Below are 22,605 nucleotides of genomic sequence, written 5' to 3'. Positions count from 1 at the left end.
TAAGCGGAGTACCCGTTTAACAGAAGAACACATCTCATTCACAATTGACACACACAATGTGTATGTATGCATTGTACACTGCACCAAACACCTACACTGCACCAAACACCTACACTATATGCTTGCTCTGCACATTATACATACGTGTTGTACCTTACACTTGCTCAGTCACGAGCAATAATTTACACTCTTTTTATGGACATATAATCTTCAGAAAACTTTGTCGTTTGACTATAGACTCCTCGCCTTTATGCAGGCGTTTTCCGAAATGAACACGCCTCTTTGTGTGCACTAGTCACGTGGAACGTCGGGTTACTTTTCGAGAAGTTACTGGAGAAAAGCAAAATTATGGATCTGGTGCATGGCCTGATTTTCGTTGCAAACTTCTCGTAAAGTGAATGTTGTTAAGGAGCAAGGGAGGTAGCGCAAGTGTGTTCAACTCCAGCCTGTCTACGCAATTGTGAGTGCCAGCTACATGTTTAATGTTCGTTTACGTGAGGCAAGTTTGTAATGGTACATGTGTTTTCATGTTTAATCACTCTTTGCAAATTAAGCAGAGAATGCGATTAGCCGTGGAAAATTTAGCATTCACAATTTCTTAAAGTGTTATTTGCGATAAAATGTGGGTAAAAATTAGATTAGAAGAAAATTATTTCCCCATTTATGTGGAGAGGCAACCCGATTATCAGGTAATTTTAATGTGCATTGGAACTGATTTTGACATTACTACCCAATTAAACGGAGTACCAGTTTAAGCGATACCCGATTACGCGGAGAGTACTGTATTATTATTGAAAGGGGATTTTCAAGAAATCTCCAGTTGTAAGTCCATGCTTGTAAGAACTATTTGCTCACTCTTGGTTTATGCGTGGTGTTTTGAATGACACATGTCAATTATAGTCAGGTGAGGTACCCAACAGGTCACAGAAAATCTATTGTGTCTTATTCAACACTAACGTGATCACTGCAGTTAATCAGTTAAATAATCGACCATACGCATTAATATTTTGCATTTACTTATTGACTATCCCTCAAACTACGACGAAAAAGAAAAAAAATAAGAGCACGTAAGTTAAACATGTAATACTATCGCGTTTTACAGACTTGAATCAAATAGATTAATAACTGCATTAATGTAAATAATATGTACAGTGTATATGGTAATCATGTACATGTATAGCGTGTGTGTGTGTCTGTGTGTCGGTGGCTGCCGCTCTGTTGTCTCCACGAATCTCCTGCCTTGCTGGCCTCGGGGACATCACCGTCAATCATCACGATCATCTCGTTCGCGATGTAGGCCTAGTTGTAGTTTCAGACTTTCTCTCTGATCTCTCAGCCGTCCTAAGTTTATACACCAGTATCAATCATATTAATCATCTATGCGTATGCCGAGTATCAGGTCTATTTTGATATACATTTGATTTGTGTATTAATATCTGATGATATGCAGAACTAATGCATAACACGTGGGGGGTACATGGGCTGCGGAATGTTTTTAGCGCGTGCATGTGTGTTTGTGTGGATAGGTGGGGGGGGGGGGGGGGGCGGGTTCAAGAGGAAGTAGTATTCGAGTATAGGTGGTACTTCGCATAGGGCCAACACTCCTATCACCTCCCCCCAACCCCACCCTCCTCCCCGGGTTTTAGTAAAGTGAAGTGTCTACGATGCGAAGTTTTGTTCCTGTCTTTTATTTTTCTTTTGTACTTTACCAAACTATGATATTAAAGAGATTTTTTTTTGTAGGTTTGTTTGTTTGTTTGTTTGTTTGTTTGCTTGCTTGCTTTTTATTATTTGCTATATGTGTATGTGTGCGCGTATGTGTTTGCGTGCTTTCCGCTCTCGTGTTTGTGTAAAAATCTATTGTTCTTGTAAACTTTGGAGCCATAGAGAAGCACTCACCACTGAAACTGTAATGAAATCGGTGATAGTGCTTTACATCTTAAACGACTTAGATGAGTCCCGGGCTGTTGATTTACAATATTGAAGCACACACAAGAGAGTGATTTTTTTTTCGCCGTTTCTTCGTTACGGGAGGCGTATGATAGAGGAGTTGCCACGAGCTTATACAGTTCATCAAAGTATATACCACCAATGTATAATAACACCCGCACTCCCTTCTTTATCAATTGGTTGCTGGTACTTATTTGTTCAAGTAGCTTTTGAGTTTTGTCATCCAATTTACATAATGCAATTACACAAACTGAATTAGCCTATTTTATCTGATAGAGAACAGAGAATAAATCAGTCAATCAGCAATCAACTGAGTAATTCAAGAGAATTGATGTTGGCCTATATTCCACGCATCAATGCGAAATCAAATGAAGGATTTGTTTGCAAAAACCGATAAGTCCATTTTTGAAGATTTTGAAGCACGATCTCTGTTATAATGTGCAAAATGATGACTTTTAAATGATATATTGGTCACTACATACAAAGGTATATTTTTGAAGTTATGGTCAAAAGAAGCAAAAATTTTCTTATTATTCTCTTTATTTTTCTTGACCTTTAATCGCAAATATCTCCATTTGGCAAATATGGACTTATCGGTTTTTGCAAACAAACTCTTCAAATGTACATCGAATAGAATAATGTTATAACACAACAACAACCCCTCCACCTCTCCCTGCATGATAATAATTCCTCCCACTGCCCCTTTCTTCTTACAAACCGCGTATCGCATGATTCCTTTATCCCCATACCCATCCCCAATCCCCATGTTTCCGTGCTCGCTTCAAAATATGTAATACACACACACACACACACACACACACACACACACACACACACACACACAATAAAACACTCTTTGGAAATATCTTGTTCTGCGATGAATATATAGGTTTTCCCGGCCAATTTCGCACTTGTGTCAGTCCAATTCCTAATTGCTGCATTCAATTTAGCAAAATTTAGCGTAGATGACATGTTCGGTAGTTCAATTTCATGATCTCTTCATTCAAATTCATTTTGGAGCATTCAAATTACCTTTAGCCTCATTCTAATTAACACTTTTTCAATTGAAATTCGTAAAACTAGCACCATTTCGTTATTCGTTCATTCAATTTAGAATGATATAGTCACGTGATCACGGACATGCCGCACTCGTTCATTCAAATTCATTTTTGGGCATCCAATTTAACATCTTTTGCAGTCAATTTAGCACGCATGTTTATGCTTTGGTTCTTTCTTTATTTTTTTTTTTGTCAACACAGTTACTGTTTTGCAAGCGTCATTACATTTCATATTTTCGTACTTATTTGAAAGATTTTGGCAACAGGTTTTTTTTTTTCTTCAATGTGCTTAGTGATTCTTCCAGTCCGAAGATTTAGTGCATCATGTGGCCACAACTTATCTGGCCGTTGAGTGCTTTATTCCGAGTGTGTCGGCCAGTTCTAGGAAGTCAAGGTTATGATCATCAAATGTTTCTATAATTCTTTTTCTGTCTTCTTGAGAAATACGTCTGTATCTAATTTGTGCTGTCATGACTGTAAGAAGATGAAGTTAGTATTGGTACATGTAGGCCTAAAATGACATGTATGAAAGAAAAGGGGCGTTACAGAACAACAAAGCCGAGTTATGTATGGTAAAAAGTATGATACTTTTACTGCTTAACAGTGCGTGGATGAAACAAAAAGTCACATAGAAATACGCGTTTAAATGTTATCATCTTTTCAAAAGAGAAATAACATGACGTTAATTTGAATGAACATGTTAGGAATTTGACTGCCCATACGCGAAATTGAATGACTGAAATACCCCTTTCGGCCAGTGTTGGCGAATTTGAATGACTGAAGAGCACGTGCCAATTTGAATGCTCGTTTTACGAATTTGAATGCCACATGTGCAAATTTCATTGATCGAAATGCTAAATTGAACGACCAACTTGCAATTTTGAATGACAGAATGTGCAGTGACGAGGATTTTCGCTAAATTGAATGAACCTTTTATCAAATGGACTGACAAAAGTGCGAAATTGGCCGGGAAAACCTATAATATAGGTTTTCCCGGCCAATTTCGCGCTTTTGTCAGTCCATTTCCTAATTGCTGCATTCAATTTAGCGAAATTTAGCGTAGATGACATGTTCGGTAGTTCAATTTTATGATCTCTTCATTCAAATTCATTTTGGAGCATTCAAATTACCTTTAGCCTCATTCTAATTAACACTTTTTCAATTGAAATTCGTAAAACAAGCACCATTTCGTTATTCGTTCATTCAATTTAGAATGATATAGTCACGTGATCACGGACATGCCGCACTCGTTCATTCAAATTCATTTTTGGGCATCCAATTTAACATCTTTTGCAGTCAATTTAGCACGCATGTTTATGCTTTGGTTCTTTCTTTATTTTTTTTTTGTCAACGCAGTTATTGTTTTGCAAGCGTCATTACATTTCACATTTTCGTACTTATTTTAGAGATTTTGGCAACTGTTTTTTTTTCTTCAATGTGCTTAGTGATTCTTCCAGTCCGAAGATATAGTGCATCGTGTGTACATGGCCACAACTTATCTGGCCGTTGAGTGCTTTATTCCGAGTGTGTCGGCCAGTTCTAGGAAGTCAAGGTTATGATCATCAAATGTTCCTATAATTCTTTTTCTGTCTTCTTGAGAAATACGTCTGTATCTAACTTGTGCTGTCATGACTGTAAGAAGATGAAGTTAATCTGTAGTATTGGTACATGTAGGCCTAAAATGACATGTATGAAAGAAAAGGGGCGTTACAGAACAACAAAGCCGAGTTATGTATGGTAAAAAGTATGATACTTTTACTGCTTAACAGTGCGTGGATGAAACAAAAAGTCACATAGAAATACGCGTTTAAATGTTATCACCTTTTCAAAAGAGAAATAACATGACGTTAATTTGAATGAACATGTTAGGAATTTGACTGCCCATACGCGAAATTGAATGACTGAAATACCCCTTTCGGCCAGTGTTGGCGAATTTGAATGACTGAAGAGCACGTGCCAATTTGAATGCTCGTTTTACGAATTCGAAAGGCACATGTGCAAATTTCATTGATCGAAATGCTAAATTGAACGACCAACTTGCAATTTCGAATGACAGAATGTGCAGTGACGACGATTTTCGCTAAATTGAATGAACCTTTTATCAAATGGACTGACAAAAGTGCGAAATTGGCCGGGAAAACCTATATTTGATCGATTGCAAGAGGGGTCTGCTCACTCTTCCACAATGTATCTGAGAAATACCTTGAGATTTAAAAAAAAATCAATACCAATTTCTGATTTTTTAACGGTCTTCACCGACGAAGCAACATATCTGCCACATATAGAAAAAAAACACCTCACAACTAAGTCTATATCCCTACTTTGAATATTTGCATTTCATTACAGTTCATGTAATTTCCCCAGTGCTTTAGCTAATTGATATAGCCTATATATTTTCCAACCCCTAACCTGCACTAGAGAAGAATTTGCTATATAACTGTATATTTGTACTTTTTTATTTTGTTTTTCTCTTATGTTCCGGTCATTGTTGTACCCGTGCTCCCCTTCTCAATCTTAAACTCGTTTTTAACCGGGACCTACGCTCAACAAGCTCGCTTTTAAGTAGGTTCCTTCATATTTCTTTAGCATTCGTTCACAAATTCCAAACTTAACAGATCGACCACTATTATGTTTTACATATTTGCAATATTCTATGTATGTCATGTATTTCATTTAATTTTGTTATATTTGATGTAATTTTTCATAGAGAAATATGAAAATGAATTGAAATTGAAAAATATTAATATATTGATATGTAATTACGTTAGTATATAATTTTAGTTAATTTATCGAAAAATGACAAAGAATAAGAAAATCTGAACTTGATTATCATGATGTATTTAAACATCAAAGAATTGACAAATATCGTTCGTAATGAAGTTAGCTGTATACCAAGATTGTGTAATATATCAAATTCATATTTCTAATTTTGTCACATCATAACAAACATCAAAAGCATGTGATTATCTTTAATTTCATTGCATTGCACACAAAAAAAGTTTAAATACAATATATTAATTGATATTCTTGGCAAAACGAGCAAAGCATTATAACAAAGTTTAAATACATTATATTGATATTCTCGGCAAATATAACTTAAAGCAAAACTTCTATTCGATAAAACCCAAATTTCAAAATTGTACTGTGGTGCAAATGACACCATGCAATAATAAACATTGAAATTGAGACATTGCATGCACATCCATTTAATTCATACATATGATACACAATACAGTTAATGGTCATTGTCTCTTGCCTCTCTTCTGTCTTTGCTTCCCCTTTTCACCCTTTTTGCATCACCTCGCCGCTCCCTTTACACGACCTTGACTTTCTCCGTAGGTTCTTTCATGGGGAATGGTAGAGTGAATACAAGTAAGGCCTATAAACGAGGAGCTGTGTGACGCCACAGTTTAGACTATCGGCTGAGCTACCAGGCCAGCTGTCAGGGTAGGATTTCACGTCGAGAATTCCATGGATGCGCGAGATTGGTAACCATTTCTCGGCTTTAAGCGACGGGCTGTAGTTGTATACCAGACGGTACAGGACTATATTTTTTCGCCTACGTCTCCCTTTGTCGCGATAGTGAGGATTATCAAAATCTGAATAGAGTCAAATATGAATGTTCACATCTTTACTCTGACGGCATAGGTCCTACATGCATAGACACACAAAAAAAGAAAAAAATCTCACGCTGTGATACTTATGTGCTGAGAAATTGACTTTTCGTGCGAGTTTGTTTTGTATGTGGTTGTGATTTATGAATACGTGGGGTCGATTTGTGTGTGAATGTGTGTGCGTGCGCATTTGTGTGTGTTGTGTGTGTATGTTAGTGTTTTGTGTACTTATGAAAGTAGCCCCGTCGCTCGATGGCATACATCACGGAAGTTGCATTGGAGGGCGCGGCTGTTCCCATACCGACCCATCAGTTGGACGGAAACGACTTCCGTCCCCATCGTTATGCATGTCAAAGCCAGACGCCTAATGCTCCCCACAGCCAATGAAGAAGTCAACAGTAACGACATCCACACACTCATCTGCCTGCCAAGCGAACGTTACCATAGATACGCATCTTCCTACTTTTTTGTTTCCCGTTGGACATTAATGCTCTGCTGTTGTTATTGAGGATGCTTCTCTTGGCTGATTCACTCTCTTGAAACCACGTTGAGATCATTTCTTCGCGGTGCTTCTTCTATTTCTTCTTTCTACTCATATATAGATTTTTATTTGAGGAAACAATATGGCAATTATGCAAAAGTGTTGTTGCTGGAGCCTGAGAAGTGGATCCGTGTTAAGCGCAGTTTACAGCCTGGTAAGTCTTTTCTTCTCTCCCGGACCCGCCGGCCCTCCCTCTAACACACACACACACACACACACACACACACACACACACACACGCACTTTTGTTTTATGATATTCTTTAGTTGAATTTCATTCAATATCAGGCCCATGTTAACAAAGAAATTAAAATGAACAAAAATGTGCAGCTGCATTCTTCTCTCTTGTGCTGCTAAAACACATAATAATACACACGCACACACACACACACACACACACACATACACAAACACAGACACAAACACACACACACACTTTTATTTTGGGTCTTGACATGTTATCCAGTAGCGTTATCGTTTCGTCAAACTACCATAATAATGTAAACTTAAATACTTTAGATACAGCTTCGTCAGTGATCGCCAGTTATTGATTGTCCCGCAAATACCACGACGCATTTTCCGTACAGTGGGGAAAATTGGTACAAAGAGAAGAGCTATCACTCGCAATGACCTTGAAGTATTACTGTTTTTTCATTAGATATGCATCATACACGGGAGTAATAAACAAACATATCGACACATAAGTACGCCTATACGTAACAACTATGTGGGTTAGAATGTGAATGATTGTGCTTGTACGTATTGTGTCCTTAAACACACACGTATGTTTGTATGCATTGCAGATATTTAAAGTTATTAACCATTTTCTCTCCACTCCCGTATTAGCGACAAGTGAATATGTCACATGGCTATATGATGGCCTGACTGCCACTCACATTTTAGTCTAACTTTCATCAGGGCGTGCATTGTTATTTTTGCTGCTGATAATGAGAGCTTTTGAAATAAGATTATTCTTAAAGGGGATGGCTAGTAACTGATCAGTGGGAATCAGTGGATATGCTGGAAGATGATTGTTCCAATCCTTGTGGGATTCATTTAAGAGTACATTATATATCTATTGTTGTGTGAAAATTATTTGCCTCAGAATGGTCTCATATTCAAGTAATATGCAGTTTAATGTTTCCAGGTTAGTGTGCCTGGTCAGTGACGGGGCATTAATCTGCACATTACTTGAATATGAGACCGTTCTGAAGCGAATAATTTTCACACAACAGTAAATATATAATGTACTCTTAAATGAATCCCACAAGGATTGAACAATCATCCCTCAGCATTCCCACTGATCGGTTACTAGCCATCCCCTTTAATGATGGAAAGATGACGAGGTTGACTGAGATAGAGATGTTGTGATGGGGGGGGGGGGGCTAGAAATGCTATTAAGGGGGATAAGCCGCCACACCAAGTCAATTACATGGAAGGAAAACGCGAAATATGCCCAAACAATCGTATGATTTGAGGGTGGGAGGAGTAGGCCTAGCAAAATTAATTCGTTTCGGCGACTGGTTTGACGAGGACAATGTGAAAACGATATGGTAGAGCTGGACGGTAGAATCACAAGACAGACGAAGATATGAAACGAGTGGGTGGATATCTAGATAGGAACAGGTCAAGGATAAATCGGGAGACAAGAATGACGCGCAAATACACACGCACACACACTTTATTATATATGTGTATATATTGTATATATACATACATGTATGTACATACACACATACATGTATGTACATACATATACATACATATACATACATACATACAGACATAAATGTGTGCATGTGTGTAGTGTATATGTTTTGGTGTCTATTACGACAATACATTCAGCAAAAAAAAAAGAAAGTAAAAACTTTTTCAAGTTCGTAATTTTCATAGAATATTTTGATGAAAATCAATGTATTAAGGGTAATTTAATTGGCTATCAAACTAGTAGGTCAATATAAAGGAAGATTTAACGCGTGATTTATTTTTGTCCTCCAAGGCGCAAAAGAAAACATTGCACAAATTGACATATTGTCTTTTATTTGCAAATACCCTTCAAGATAACAATGATAACAAAAGACCAGTTTAACACAATGAGAGACATGAATGAAATAGCAAAAATAAGTTTTCGTTCTCTTTATCTCTTTCTAACCTCAAACAAAATCAAAGTGGGAAAATTAAGGGGGGAAAAAGAATTTTGTGTCAGCTCAAACTTCAAATGAAATATGGAACAAAGGCACAAAAATGATTGAATGAACAGAATATCTTTATTTCATTCATTCAGTTTAGTAATGTAAGAATTCATTAGAAAAAATCAAGAACCAAATATAATTTACGATTTTCTCTGATTTGAGGAATCAATTCAAATATCCTATAATATTGCTTCTTCTCTCATTTCATTTGAAATTGGATGTGACAGAAAATTCTTCATTTTTCTCCATTATTTCAGCCTTTATTGATCATTTGATCTTTAAGGATAATAATAGAGATCATAGGTATATTTTTGCCACTGAATTCATGTTTTTTATTTTGTTAAATTTGTCTTTCGTTGTTATTGTTACACGGAAGAGCATTTACGCATGAATGACAACTTGTTCATTTTTGCAGTTTTTACTATTATGCCTTGGACATATGTTGGAAGAGAAAAACAAAAGTGTTCACTTATTCGTTAGGTCTCCCTTTGTATTGACTTACCAAGTTGATAAAATTACCTTTCATAATTATGGTATCGATACTTTGATATTTAGCCCAAAAAAATCGATGAGAAATATGAACTTGAAAATGTGTTTATTTTCTTTTCTTTTTTTTTCTTTTTTTTTTGCTGAGTGTAGATAGGCCTATGTCGGACCAAAAAAAAAAAGTACTTGTCCTCGTCATGTTCATATCTGACGAAGACTACAGTGTATAGGGCCTACCGCTCCGCTGTAGCACAGTTGAGTACAGTGCAGTACTTGGACTTGTACCAAGGGCACATTGGCCAAATTCCTGGGCGATGTTTGTTCAGCCTCCCGCGCGAAAATAGCAGCTCTGTTGCTGACTTGATTTTTGCTGGGGCATTGGGCGGGACTGATAAAAGAACGGAAATGGGGAAGTGAGGAAACGATAGGGTAGTACAAATTGTACATTTCATGTGCACTCGCGCAACTGATGTATGTGTGTGTGTGTGTGTGTGTGTGTGTGTGTGTGTGTGTGTGTGTGTGTGTTTGTTTGTGTATGTGCGTATTGTGTGTATACATATTTATAAGCGTAGATCAAGGCAAATGCCAAAGCGGAATTAAAGGGAAACTCGTCTTTATGTTTTATAACCATTAATAAAACGAGCAAAGTCAAATTGAACAATGAATTCAAAGTTTGATTAACATGAATGAAAATATGAGAAAGTTATTCAATCTTGAAATTGGATTTCAATTTTTTCTCACATTTCACAACAATCAGATACATATCACTGCAGGATAGAACAATATCAATAATACAAAATACAATTCCAAACAGAATCTAGCTACAAAAGTAAATGCAGTGATATATGAGCAGCTAAATAATGCAAGGCTACTTCTATACATGCATGAGGAACCAAAGCTCGAGTTCATAATGATTATATGACTGTGAAATATATAGCTATATATATATATATATATATATATATATATATATATATATATATATATATATATATAAACATTACTACTATATAGCTAAATAATACAATGCTACTTCTAAATGCGTGAGGAACCAAAACTCAAGTTCAGAATGATGATAGGACTGTGAAATATGACGGAAAAAACTACAAGCAATGATTGAAGTAGGCCTATTAGTGGTTCGAAAGATGCAATTAATTTGTTTTTGTTGGTTTGCTTTCAGAGTATATAATTTTGTGACTACTTGCCCGTTGTCAGCGGGAGACTATTGGGGCAGTGATATATATATATATATATATATATATATATATATATATATATCACATATATAAGTCATTTCATGAAATTGTATGACCAATGATATCGTCTTGATTGTGAATACACCGACATAATAATCCAGAAACCCATGTGTATATTCCTACTCTAATAAATCCTCCGCAACTGGGACTGATAAAATTGTGCCTTTCTATTAAGTTGAAATTGTGTTTGGGACGGCTTTGTTTAGTATTGATGCGATTGCCTTCTGTTGATTGGTTTCTGTATCTTAATAACTACTCGAGGAATACCGGAACAATAATGACGTGAAACACCGAGCCATAAGATAAATAAGAAGGCCTATATAGTTAAAGCAGAACTTCGCGTGCCTGCAACCCTTATTAATGTTGAACTATACGCGTTCGAAGAGAGAAGGTTCCCTTTAAATTCATCGACTCATGCGGCGACCGAAATTTGAGGCGACTCAGCCGAAGGGCAGGCAGGGGTAGGCGAGGAATCTTCCAGTGACGTGAGTGGGAGCTGGAGAGGGAGTTTATAGAAAAGATAGAGCGCTAAGTGGATCCGTCCCAGGCCGAATGTCAAAACGTCAGATGTCACAAACTGTCACGATAATGAAGGAGAGAGGGACCTGATGTAGACAAAACTGGGCGAGCAGCGGGGGGGGGGGGGGGGGGGGGGGGATAAAGATGAGGAGGAGAGAAAAGGTGAGGAAACGATCGCTGGGAAGGGGAGAGAACAGGGAGGAAGGCGAAGTGGCGAAAATAATTGAGAGAGGGGGAGATCGAGACAAAGACCACAAGCAGTGGTGCACACAGAGGGGGGCGCAATCGGCGTTTGCCTCCCCCCTTTATTTTTCGTTAAAAACAAAAGAAATGAAAAGGAAAAATATGAAATCCCGGAAGTGTCACTGGAAATGTTAGTTGCGTTCCCCCCCCCCCTTTTTTTTTTTTGTACAGAATTCCTGGATCCGCCCCTGATGAGGGATAATGAGGGACAGGCCAGAGACTTAGGGATGCGGGGGACGGAGTGTGTGTGTGTGCGTGCGTGTGAGCTGTGTGTGTGTGCGATTTCATATCCAAATCAATGTCTACGTTTAACCAAGCCTACATTGTGGACATGATGATGGTATCAGTAACAGGGACACGGAAATTAGTAACGAAAAAGTTGTCACATTTTACTCAGAATCTAACAATTAAATTTAGGTTAAGCATTTAATTTGCAGTCCATAATGAGACTGATGAGGATAATGATGATGGTGGTGATGATGATGATGATGATGGAGATGATGTTAATAGTGTAAATTGTCGATGGAGAGCTGAAATTGAATTGACTTGAGTCGATGTGTTTTGAGTCAATGGAAGCCCAGTAGCAAATGGACTGACCACTTTAATTTCTCTCCGAGGAATAGGCGATGAAGTGATTTGCCTATAGGAGAGTAAAGCAATGCGATAAAGCGTGTTTATGTATTATATGATACGAGGGTTGTGGTTAAAACGATGATGATGTTTAAAATGTTGTATTGATAATGATAATATATACCAAGAACAGTAACAACACAACTTTTTACAGTGGTAATGGAAGTGAATCAAAAGAATCACAGTGCCGAATAATGTACATTATTTTACTGCGCGCCATACTATCAAATGCCGATCTCATAAAACTTCACTATTCAGTTACAGCTGGTCATAAACGGAGCTGCTCTTCGATGTCTCGGCAAACTACGACCCTACCTCACGAAGAAGATCACTCACACTTTAGTTCACGCTTTTGTTATTAGTAGGTTAGATAATTGTAATAGTCTGTTGATTAATCTTCCCAAATCGGATTGCTATCATCTTCAAATGATTCAGAACACTGCTGCCCGCATCATTGAAAAGCTCCCCAAGTATAGTGAAATCTCACACACTTTTACTCAACTTCACTGGCTCCCCATTGAAAAGCGTCTCATATTCAAGATTCTCCTGTTAGTTTACAAAGTTCAAAATGAAATTAGTCCACAATATCTTAAGGAATTGATCATCTCACCTGTTTCCACACGAAGTCGGAGATCACAACATCAATCCCTTCTCCGCATACCTAAAGTTAATACAAAGTTTTATGGTGACAGGTCTTTTTCAGTTGTTGCCCAAAGATTGTGGAATTCACTGCCACAACATATCCGTCAGTCAGCTTCATTGGTCTCATTCAAATCTTCTTTGAAGACTTATCTATTTGTGAGTTGATATTTTCTTTTTTCTTTGTACATGTATGTTTGTATTGAAAGTAAATTGTTAAGTACAGTATGTTTTGTGATGAGATTGTAAAGCGCATAGGGAACATTCATTTGTTATATGCGCTATAAAAAATGTCATTATTATTATTATTATTATTATTGTCTGTCTTCACTTTTTTTTGGGGGGGGGTGGGGTGGGGGAATCACTTGGATACATTATCACAATCCTACTTAGGATTATCTACTAATGTTCGGTCCAGCACGTTTTTCGCTTGGGTTTTTTTTTTTTTTTTTGAAATTTAACCCTGTCTTCCCAGATTCGAATACATTCACATGATTGAGTATCGTGTTTCTTTAAACTTCCTTAACTAACGATATAAGTGTCCCACTTAATACTCGACCGTCACCTAGATATTTTCTGACTCCTCGCATTGTATACAGCATACATTGTACCCGTGATACTGGGGGCCCCAACTGTGGAATGTTTGCACTTGTATGCGATACAAAATACATAATGACTATAGTAAATGTTGATAATATATCATTCACTTACAACAACAACAAAAAAGAAAAAGAAAAGAAGAACCTGATACTTGAGGAAGAGCCTTAAATATTCTGGATGGCATACGGGGATCTTTGTCGGCCAATGAAGGATGAATAATGTTCGTGACATTTATGTTGACATTTATGTTAGCTTGTTAGCTGCTGCTTGTACACCCAAGGTGTCAACAATATGTTCCTGCTGGCGGGGCCACAGTTTACGTAAAGGGACCGAACAATGCTGTTCAAGTGATCTACTACAATCATAATTCATCCTCAAATTCCACGATGGGCACGTATGTTCGTGACTCGTTATCTTCTATTAAAAAGTCAATGCATGGCACATGCGCTTTTGTAGCATGTATTATCATAATGGTTTCACATTCAATAATGAAAACCAGCCCTGGGCTGAGTGTTCCACTTCATTAGTGGAAAATAAAACTCGAATCTAATCTAATCTGATTTAATTTAATTTAATTTAATTTGATTTAATTTAATTCAATTCAATTTAATTTGATTTAATTTAATTTAATTTGATTACTCCTCCTCCTCCTCCTCCTCCTCCTTCTTTTTCTTCTTCAGATATACGCGGCTATCTCTCTTGCACTGGCGGCCTACATGCTCTACATTGAGGACAATGTAGGTGAGTGTACTGACAATGGCTTCTGTAATGGTGATTATGTCTTTTATAGTCGTTACTGCCCGTTTTCATTTTCGAAATATGGACTGCATCTTCAAGTTGATGCACAAATTTCGTCATTTTGATCTTCCCACTTTACCCTAGACTGACTTACATACAAGTCTTGCTAAATTTCCTCGTTCAAACATAAATTGCATCACTTGCCTGTTTGGATCACATCATACGAAAGTCGAACAAAGTGTCCAATTACATGGAGCAAGAAAGACCTAAATTTCTTGTGTATTATATCAATCGGATTTTTATCAAGACTAAGACAAAATTTGACAAAATCTTATGTCCACATTATATGGAATTATATATAATGAACATTAAAGTTACACTTCTCTTAAAGTTATTCATCTGATTTCAATGAAACTTTCAATGTTGTTGTGCTTGACTTGGCGTTTAATCTACGTCCACATGAACACTGAGTGGCATCTTCCTTTTAACTCTTTGTGTACATTAAGTTCCGATTGGCACAAAAAAGTTCATGGGGTTGTACACATTGTCCATAGTCCCTGTCAGGGGAAGGGTTAAGCTGACAGTAAGTGACGTAATCATTGCAGTCTTACTTTGGCCTATATCCTCATCTATCATTATTTTGGGCCTACACTAAGTCTTGTATAAACGAGCTTTCTCCGTGATAGACATTTATGATATATAATAATAAGGCCTAATTTACCCAGGGTAGCCTCTTCAGTGTTGCCACTGTTCTACCAGAGGGCCCTACCATTATTATTACCCTATAGCGTTGCCAGATACCCATTTATACACCTGGGTCGAGAGGGACATGGTGGGCAAAATATCTTGTCCAAGGACGTCAGGACTGGGCGGGATTCGAACTCGGGTCCTCCGATCGGGAGTCGAGAGTCTTATCCACTGTGCCACAGCGCCCCCATTTCATAACTTCTTTGACAACATCACCTGACATGCGCAGCAGTATAGTCATCATCAAATTCTGATGGGGAAAAAGAGACAGAAAACGTATACAATTTTTGTCATATTTTCTTTCTGATATGGTCATGCTTATAGGCAAGGTCGAAGTCAGTGTACATGGATATCAAGTAATCGGTGCGTGATCAGTTCGGTTATCCTGGATGTAAAATCCTGGGGGCATTTCATGAAGCCTTTTGTCCAACAAGGATTATTGTGGGACAATTTTACTCTCAGCCAATCACATGCAAGGATTTCAGTAGCTTAGCATAACAGTTTGTCAGAAATAATATCTGACAAAACACTTCATGAAATGCTCCCCTGAGTATCGCAAGGAGTCTTCTTTGTACATAATTATTAGTTACCGACCCTTCTCTATTCTTCTGTTGGCTCGTTGTTTGTTTGTTTGTTTATTTGTGTTTTCTTGTTGTTGTTGTTGTTTTTCCTAGTTTCAAGCAAGAATAGAATCATATTCGTGTCCAGCGCCATCGTCATACTGGTGTTCGTCGCTATTCTGATCTGTTCCATCATCCTCCTCTTCTCCATACCTCGGGTGAGTTCATCCGAAGGACATCCAAGGCCCCAATACTTGACGCTATATTGATATAATTGTTTTGGGGTTAAAGCCACTGTTTACAACAGAGAGCAGTGATTTCAAAGATATAATTGAGCTATCACATTTGATGTATATGTGTAGGTCAGTTGCATCAAAACATCGTACTGTATAAAGATTTTTGCACACAAAAAACCCATAAATTATAAAGAGATATTTCTATAACTGTAGACGGTTTATTAGAGAAACAATTTCAATCAAACTATATTGTTCACATTTTTTATATTATTTTAACAATACTTAACATTGATTGTACTGTAAGCTTTCTGTCAGCAATCGGTCAAACATGATCGGCATTAGCTTTAAAAGGGTATCAACAGAGGTGGTAGTGAGATAAGCAAAGATATGCATTTATAATAAAATATACAAATGCTCAATATCACTCGGCTTCCGTAATACATATTATCATCACAAGTATAGACACGCAGATAGAGTCGGGGAATTATTATCAAAAGTGAAGTAAAACGGAATTCGAAAAGATCGAAAGTGATGCGTTATTTTATGGTAGATAAACGACACATTTTCATGCGATTCTGACAAATAGTGTTGTTGCATTATACATTGTGATGTCTGCCGTATACGAGTATCTCACCGCGACGCTAATGTGGATGTTTCGCCCTCTTGCTGCACTCGATTTACTTTGCAGACAAAGCAAAGAATTCAAGTGTATTTGATATTTTCCTTGTGTTCTGAATCATTCATGGGAATTATCTCTAAAATTAATTAACATCTGAATCACTCTGCCTTTTTCTCTCACACAAAATTTCTTTCTTCTCTCCCTTTCTCTATTACATTTTTGTTTATCTATAATGTAGGAAAAGCACCGACTGTTTGTGCCGTATATTATCGTCATGGCTATCTATGTTATGATCGAGATATTCATGCTCATCGCTTCTCTGGTCCAGCTGGTAAGCTAGAATCACTCTTTTTTTTCACTTCTTTCTTTAACATTCCACATTTCATACAATTTTACATCCCACGTAATTTCAAGTGAGAAGTACTGTTCAAAAAAGTAAATTTCAGATAGAAATAAACAAGCAAATACGGATAACTAATGTGTAATGATAATGAGAAATTTACAAAAGTAGAAGCTTGTAGAATGTAGACTCCATAGAAATGATATAAGAGTTTAGTACAATGTATGAATGACGAAAAGTGACGAAAAATACGAGGAAGCAAAATGTCGATAATGCAATAAAGCTACGTACAAAGTCATGCATAAAAGTATCATACAGTGTTTATAAAATTAACCCTTAGAGTAACAACGCTTAGTAACAATTTAGTCAAACAAAATAGTCACCCAAGTGAGATTTCGTTGTGAGTATACAAAGATATTTCCAGGTGATCAGGATAGAACAATCGTGCGATTTTAAGAAATTATCTTTTAGATTTAGCTTAAAGGAACTTAAACAACTTGATAGGAACACAACGGCATATAAATTCCAAGAACTTATCAGCACCTTGATAATTTGTTCCAAATAAGGGCTTTTTACACTTGTAAATTTTTGCTTAGTCCCGTACCAACGGTGGGGCTAAGGGGGGGGGGGGGGGGCTTAGCCCCACCGTTGGTACGGGACTATCCTTAGCTCACTTTCTGTTTACACTCGTTTTTGTCAAAGTGGGCTAGCCCCACCAATAGTCCGGTACTATCTGACCCTGCAAAATAGCAAGGCAGGTTAGCACCGCAATTGCGGTGCCAAGCAAGTGAGTGTAAACAGAACGAAAAAATAATCCTGGGCTAAGCGACGGAGACGAAGTCCGACCATCACTGACCAATCAGAAACGAGGTAATCAAGTGCTGCCGGTGCGTACGTGTACGTGTACAGTACACAGCGTAACCATGAATATTCATGTGGTTTGGAAAGTACCGCACTAAGAAATACGAGTGTAAAAAAGGTCAGTTTTCTCCTTAGCCCCGGACAAGAGATAGTACGGGACTAATTGACCAGTGTAAAAAGCTGAAAAAAAAATTGGTACGGGACTAACGATAGTCCTGGGTCAGAGAAAGTCCGGGGTTAAGAAACACAAGTGTAAAAAGGGCTAAAGTGGGCTAGCCCCACCGATAGTCCGGTACTATCTGGCCCTGCAAAATAGCAGGGTTAATACCGCAATTGCGGTGCCAAGCAAGTGAGTGTAAACAGAACGAAAAAATAATCCGGGGCTAAGCGACGGAGACGAAGTCCGACCCCCACTGACCAATCAGAAACGAGATAATCAAGTGCTGCCAGTGCGTGCATGTACGTGTACAGTGCACAGCGTAATCCGGGGTTAAGAAACACAAGTGTAAAGGGGGCTATAAAGGGCTTGTATATGAAACTGTACTAACTTAATCGTTTGATATGGGTACATGCAGACCAGAGATCGGTTCGATGGTGTGTGCAGCCATGATGAAAAGTAAAGGTCACTACAAGACACGCCAGTTGCATGTCTTAGGTTGGCTTGAGATTTTGCGCAATCTACTTCTGCATATGAAGTTCACTAATTAATGATGATGATAACACCAATAATAATGATAAGATTGTACTTAACGGGGATAGCACCCGCCAGAATGGAGAACTGCATTCCCTACTTGTGAGGGCGCTATCAGGATCGCTAACACAGCTCTGATGATGACAGGCACAAGTTAAAATACGTGGGCAAAGATTAATGCAGAGGGCAAAATCTTGCCAAAGGACGTAATATATTTGTTGTTGTTTTAAAAGAAAAGAAGAGAAAAAAACGTTACCCTATTAAAATATTATGTGATATATGCTGAAATAATATGTTATAAATACCCCGGGCAAGCTTGACAGAGAGTAAAATCTGTTTGTATCACTGTAATGATTGTCAGAGTGTATTTGATTGTCTACAGATACGGACGTTCACCGGAATGGGATTTTTCTACGTCTTGTTCAACATACTCTGCGTAGCATTGAACGTAAGTTACAGTTGCTTTCTTTCTTTATTATTTTTTTTTTTTGCTTACTTTCATTTTTCTGTTTCACCTACATTTCAATTCGTTTATTTCATTTCCAACAAACTATAATTACAGCATAACATTTGCAAATAAAAGTTATACGTAATCAAAGATGCTTTTGATATGGGCATGGATTCCTCGTGTAACAGTGTAACAAAAAGAGTTTTTCAATCCCAAGTCTTATTCGCTTCACTTGATTTGATAAAGGAAAAGAATATTTCTTGGAGACAGGTTGTCAGTCATGGTGACTGATTTAGGTTGAAATTAGCTGACTGAGCTGGATAACATCTGGATTAAAAAATAATAATCAAGTAAACAAACGTTTTGAAATAATGTTGTCACTATCATCACCATGCAAATAGGTCGTTTTCAAAATGGTGTATTCTGTAAAACACTATCAAGATTCATGATTCAAATCTATTTTCATTTCCATCAAATAAACAGAGAAATTATATACAATGTATGAGCTATAAATATGATTATGGGGACAATCAAACAGGGTAAAAAAATCAAACATGGTACAAAATCGCTCATTTGCATAGTATACATTTACCTTTTTTGAAGCATGTAAAAATCACTTCTCAACTACATTCCCTTATATTTTCACTCTACACAATAAGAGCGACACTGGTATCATGTAGAATCATACAGTTCATGCAGCCTATAGGCCATGCTATCAAGTTATCTATTCAGTTCCAGTTTTGTTTTGGTTTTTTTTTTTTTTTTTGGTTTTTTTCAGTGAGATTTGTTACACCTTATTACATTCTCTAGTTATCACTTAGATCTCTTCATAACAATATTCATTTCTTAATTGGGAATAGAAATGTGTCATCCCGCATACAGTCTTAATAATTTAAACACGTGCTATCAATTCTTGCGACTGCAATAACAACTCAAGCAGAATGTAAAAAAAAAATGCTACCATGAAGCAATGTTAACTTAACAACATTCAAAACCGAAGTGCAATTAAAACAAAAATAGACATGTGTTTAGTTCTCGTGGTCACGGTGGTGGTCAGCTACCCCCTCCCCCTCCCCCTCCCCACATTTCTCCCCTTACGTAACATTTTTACTTGATAAAAAATATGTCTTTATTCTCTATTTCTTTGGCGGGAGCAGAGAGTATATTTAGAAATTACAAATCATAGATTACATAACCATCACCTGCCCTTCGTTCTTCTTCCTCTTAAAAAAAGAAAAGAATGAAAATTAATGTAAAATCCGCGTTTCGTTTGCGTGTTATCCGTTTGTTTTCCTGTAGGGTGGATGGAAGTTTCAATAAACTTCCTATCTCTATCGAAAACGAAACTTATCCCAAACTCCCTCAAGCTAGTCCGGAATAGTAAAATTAAATAATTATTATCTAGTCCTCCTCAGAGGAATGATAATGTCAAATGGGACAGGTTTACTATGATCACGTGTTGCAAAACACGTTAAAAGAGAAAAGAGATATTTGTTTTTATCCTGCGGTCTAAGTAAGATATGAAAGTCACGATGAGAAGCATATTTCTAAACACGTGGCGATGTTTCTAAAATTCTTCTTGCTATGGCGCCTCCTCTTCCAGATCACGTGCATTCTGTGTGTGACGTCATACTACCAGGTTATTCGAGACAGCCTGGACACAACCGCGCCGGCAACAAACTACGCCTGAAATTAGCACCGAATATTATGAAATATATATCTTGACAAGGTTATCATAATAATTATGTAATCATGCTATGATATCAACAAAGTACTGAGTGTAATCATTTATAATGAATGTTTGTTTGTGTATTTTTCAATGTATAAGGAGGGTAGAAAAGTTAATAAAACTAACCATTGGTACATGAAAACAAGTAGTCCCCTGTAAGATACTACTAGATTTTCCAGTATTGGGATATGAGACCACAGGGCCCCGTTTTATCAAAAGATAAAATTGATTTTATGTCAAGATAATCAATGATTAACCTCTCAAATCAACTCTAAGTCCATACACCTGACATGCCTGATGCTGTGTAAACATATGTGTGACTGCTCAGTTTTACCTTCACTGACGCCTTGTTTGATTATGTAATGTAATTTTGTGGATTGCTACCAAAAACACTTGGATATATCATAAATCAAGAAAAATCGCATCGGGCTTACTGTCGATTACTGTATCAACACTGTCACCAATGTTAGGCCTTCTCTTCTCCAACAAATTTGTCTCATGAGATTTCTCGAATCGACAAAATGATGATTAGATATCAATACGTTGAAACCGTAACCAGTGTGGCTAGGAAAGTAAGGGGCTGCATGCAATTCGCGTGAAGTGCAAGTCTGATTTTCCCAGAATTTCCTCCCCCACACGGTGTATGGAAAGCGCTATAATCTTGTAGAGGGCGCTGCTGCCATTTTTATCATTGATGCAACTACGCCACGCACCCTGATTTTATATAAAATTATATGCAACATGTTCAGTCACTATATGAGATGATGACATCACATCATGAGTAACTGCGAAAGACTCTTCTAGCTTGCTTGAGTGATGCTTTGTCCGATGTGGCAATACAAGTAAAAGCCTTACAAGATACACACAAAGTTGCAGTACTTCCCTTGAGAATGACCTCACTTTTATAAGCAAACTTTTGTGTCCCCTGGTTGGTTAGACATTCTATCTATTAATTTCTGTGAAGTTAGATTTACACTTTACTTCACTTCACTTCTGAGTTTATGAACAATTTTATCAAAACAAGAAAATAAAGAGAATACGATTTCAAAGACAGGAAAAAGAATCAGTGTAATTATATAAAGAACACTATTAAGAAAAAATATAGGAATTGACGGTACAAACATTTTAGAGATACGAGACGGATGAATATGAAGAAAAAACCCGTGCTTTTAAGGCATAGGATTGCTTGTTTTCAAATGAAAATATTTTCTCATACTGCAATTGTGTTTACACCGTACGTACTGGCAATGATACACTCAGTCAGTCTGTCAGTAAATCATCAGATCTCAGTAATTGAAGGCAATCGATTTATTATCTTACTTAATCTTCATTAGTGGTCACGCGACTTTTTCATGAACAGAAAATTTAAAGAGAAAATTTATGCTCGATATGGCAGTATTGAGGGTACATTTTGACATCGTGATACAACATGAGACAGGCGTGTCATGTTGTGCTTTCCGGTGTTTTTATGTTTGACGGGGAATACAGGGGTTGACGTCTGTGCATTCTTGATTTTTTTTTTCTCTCATTTTTATTCCAATGCTCTCTCATGACTATATGTCTTCCAGCTAAATGTTAACATATCTTACAATATAATACTCTGAAAAAGTACTTCTTTCATGCTCTGTCATAAGTGTCCTTGAATAAGCTGATTGCCTTTAATGCTACCAGCACTAATTATACCTCCATGTTCTTAACAATTTATTACCACCCAACTGTACATCTTGCTAATAAAATCATATATAAACAAAAGATAGCTATATGTCTATATGGCTAGACTGGTCCTATACGTATTTTGTTGTTGTTTCCTCCTTATTTTGTTCCTTGTAAGTCACATTTTGATTGACGATTGTGAGACTTTGCAAAGTACTGTATTTGCATTATCAAAATATTATGATACATATGTATA

The 22,605-nt window shown here is 37.1% G+C and overlaps 1 protein-coding gene across 1 annotated transcript; it reads left to right on the top strand.

The window, feature by feature from the left end:
* The first annotated feature begins 7,180 nt into the window (after positions 1–7,180).
* Positions 7,181–20,704, top strand: LOC139722880 (uncharacterized). The gene is made up of 6 exons (XM_071634161.1): positions 7,181–7,317; positions 14,408–14,468; positions 15,887–15,990; positions 16,866–16,958; positions 18,902–18,967; positions 20,571–20,704. Exons 1-6 carry the CDS (start codon positions 7,246–7,248, stop codon positions 20,655–20,657), a joined length of 483 nt encoding a protein of 160 aa, XP_071490262.1. The 5' UTR covers positions 7,181–7,245; the 3' UTR covers positions 20,658–20,704.
* Positions 20,705–22,605: the final 1,901 nt, after the last annotated feature.

The sequence above is a fragment of the Diadema antillarum genome, unplaced genomic scaffold (assembly GCF_040938485.1).
Source record: "Diadema antillarum isolate AM-2024a unplaced genomic scaffold, OU_Dant_1.0 scf00000176, whole genome shotgun sequence".
Taxonomy (NCBI): domain Eukaryota; kingdom Metazoa; phylum Echinodermata; class Echinoidea; order Diadematoida; family Diadematidae; genus Diadema; species Diadema antillarum.
The sequence above is the reverse complement of the archived record's forward strand: the minus strand, read 5'-3'. Positions and strand labels throughout refer to the sequence as shown.

Excerpts from the sequence above, each read along its gene's own strand:
- LOC139722880 (XM_071634161.1), top strand. The coding sequence starts at position 7,246 with ATGGCAATTATGCAAAAGTGTTGTTGCTGGAGCCTGAGAAGTGGATCC. Across the intron at positions 14,469-15,886 it reads CTACATTGAGGACAATGTAG|TTTCAAGCAAGAATAGAATC; the intron begins GTGAGTGTACTG and ends TGTTTTTCCTAG. Across the intron at positions 18,968-20,570 it reads TACTCTGCGTAGCATTGAAC|ATCACGTGCATTCTGTGTGT; the intron begins GTAAGTTACAGT and ends CTCCTCTTCCAG.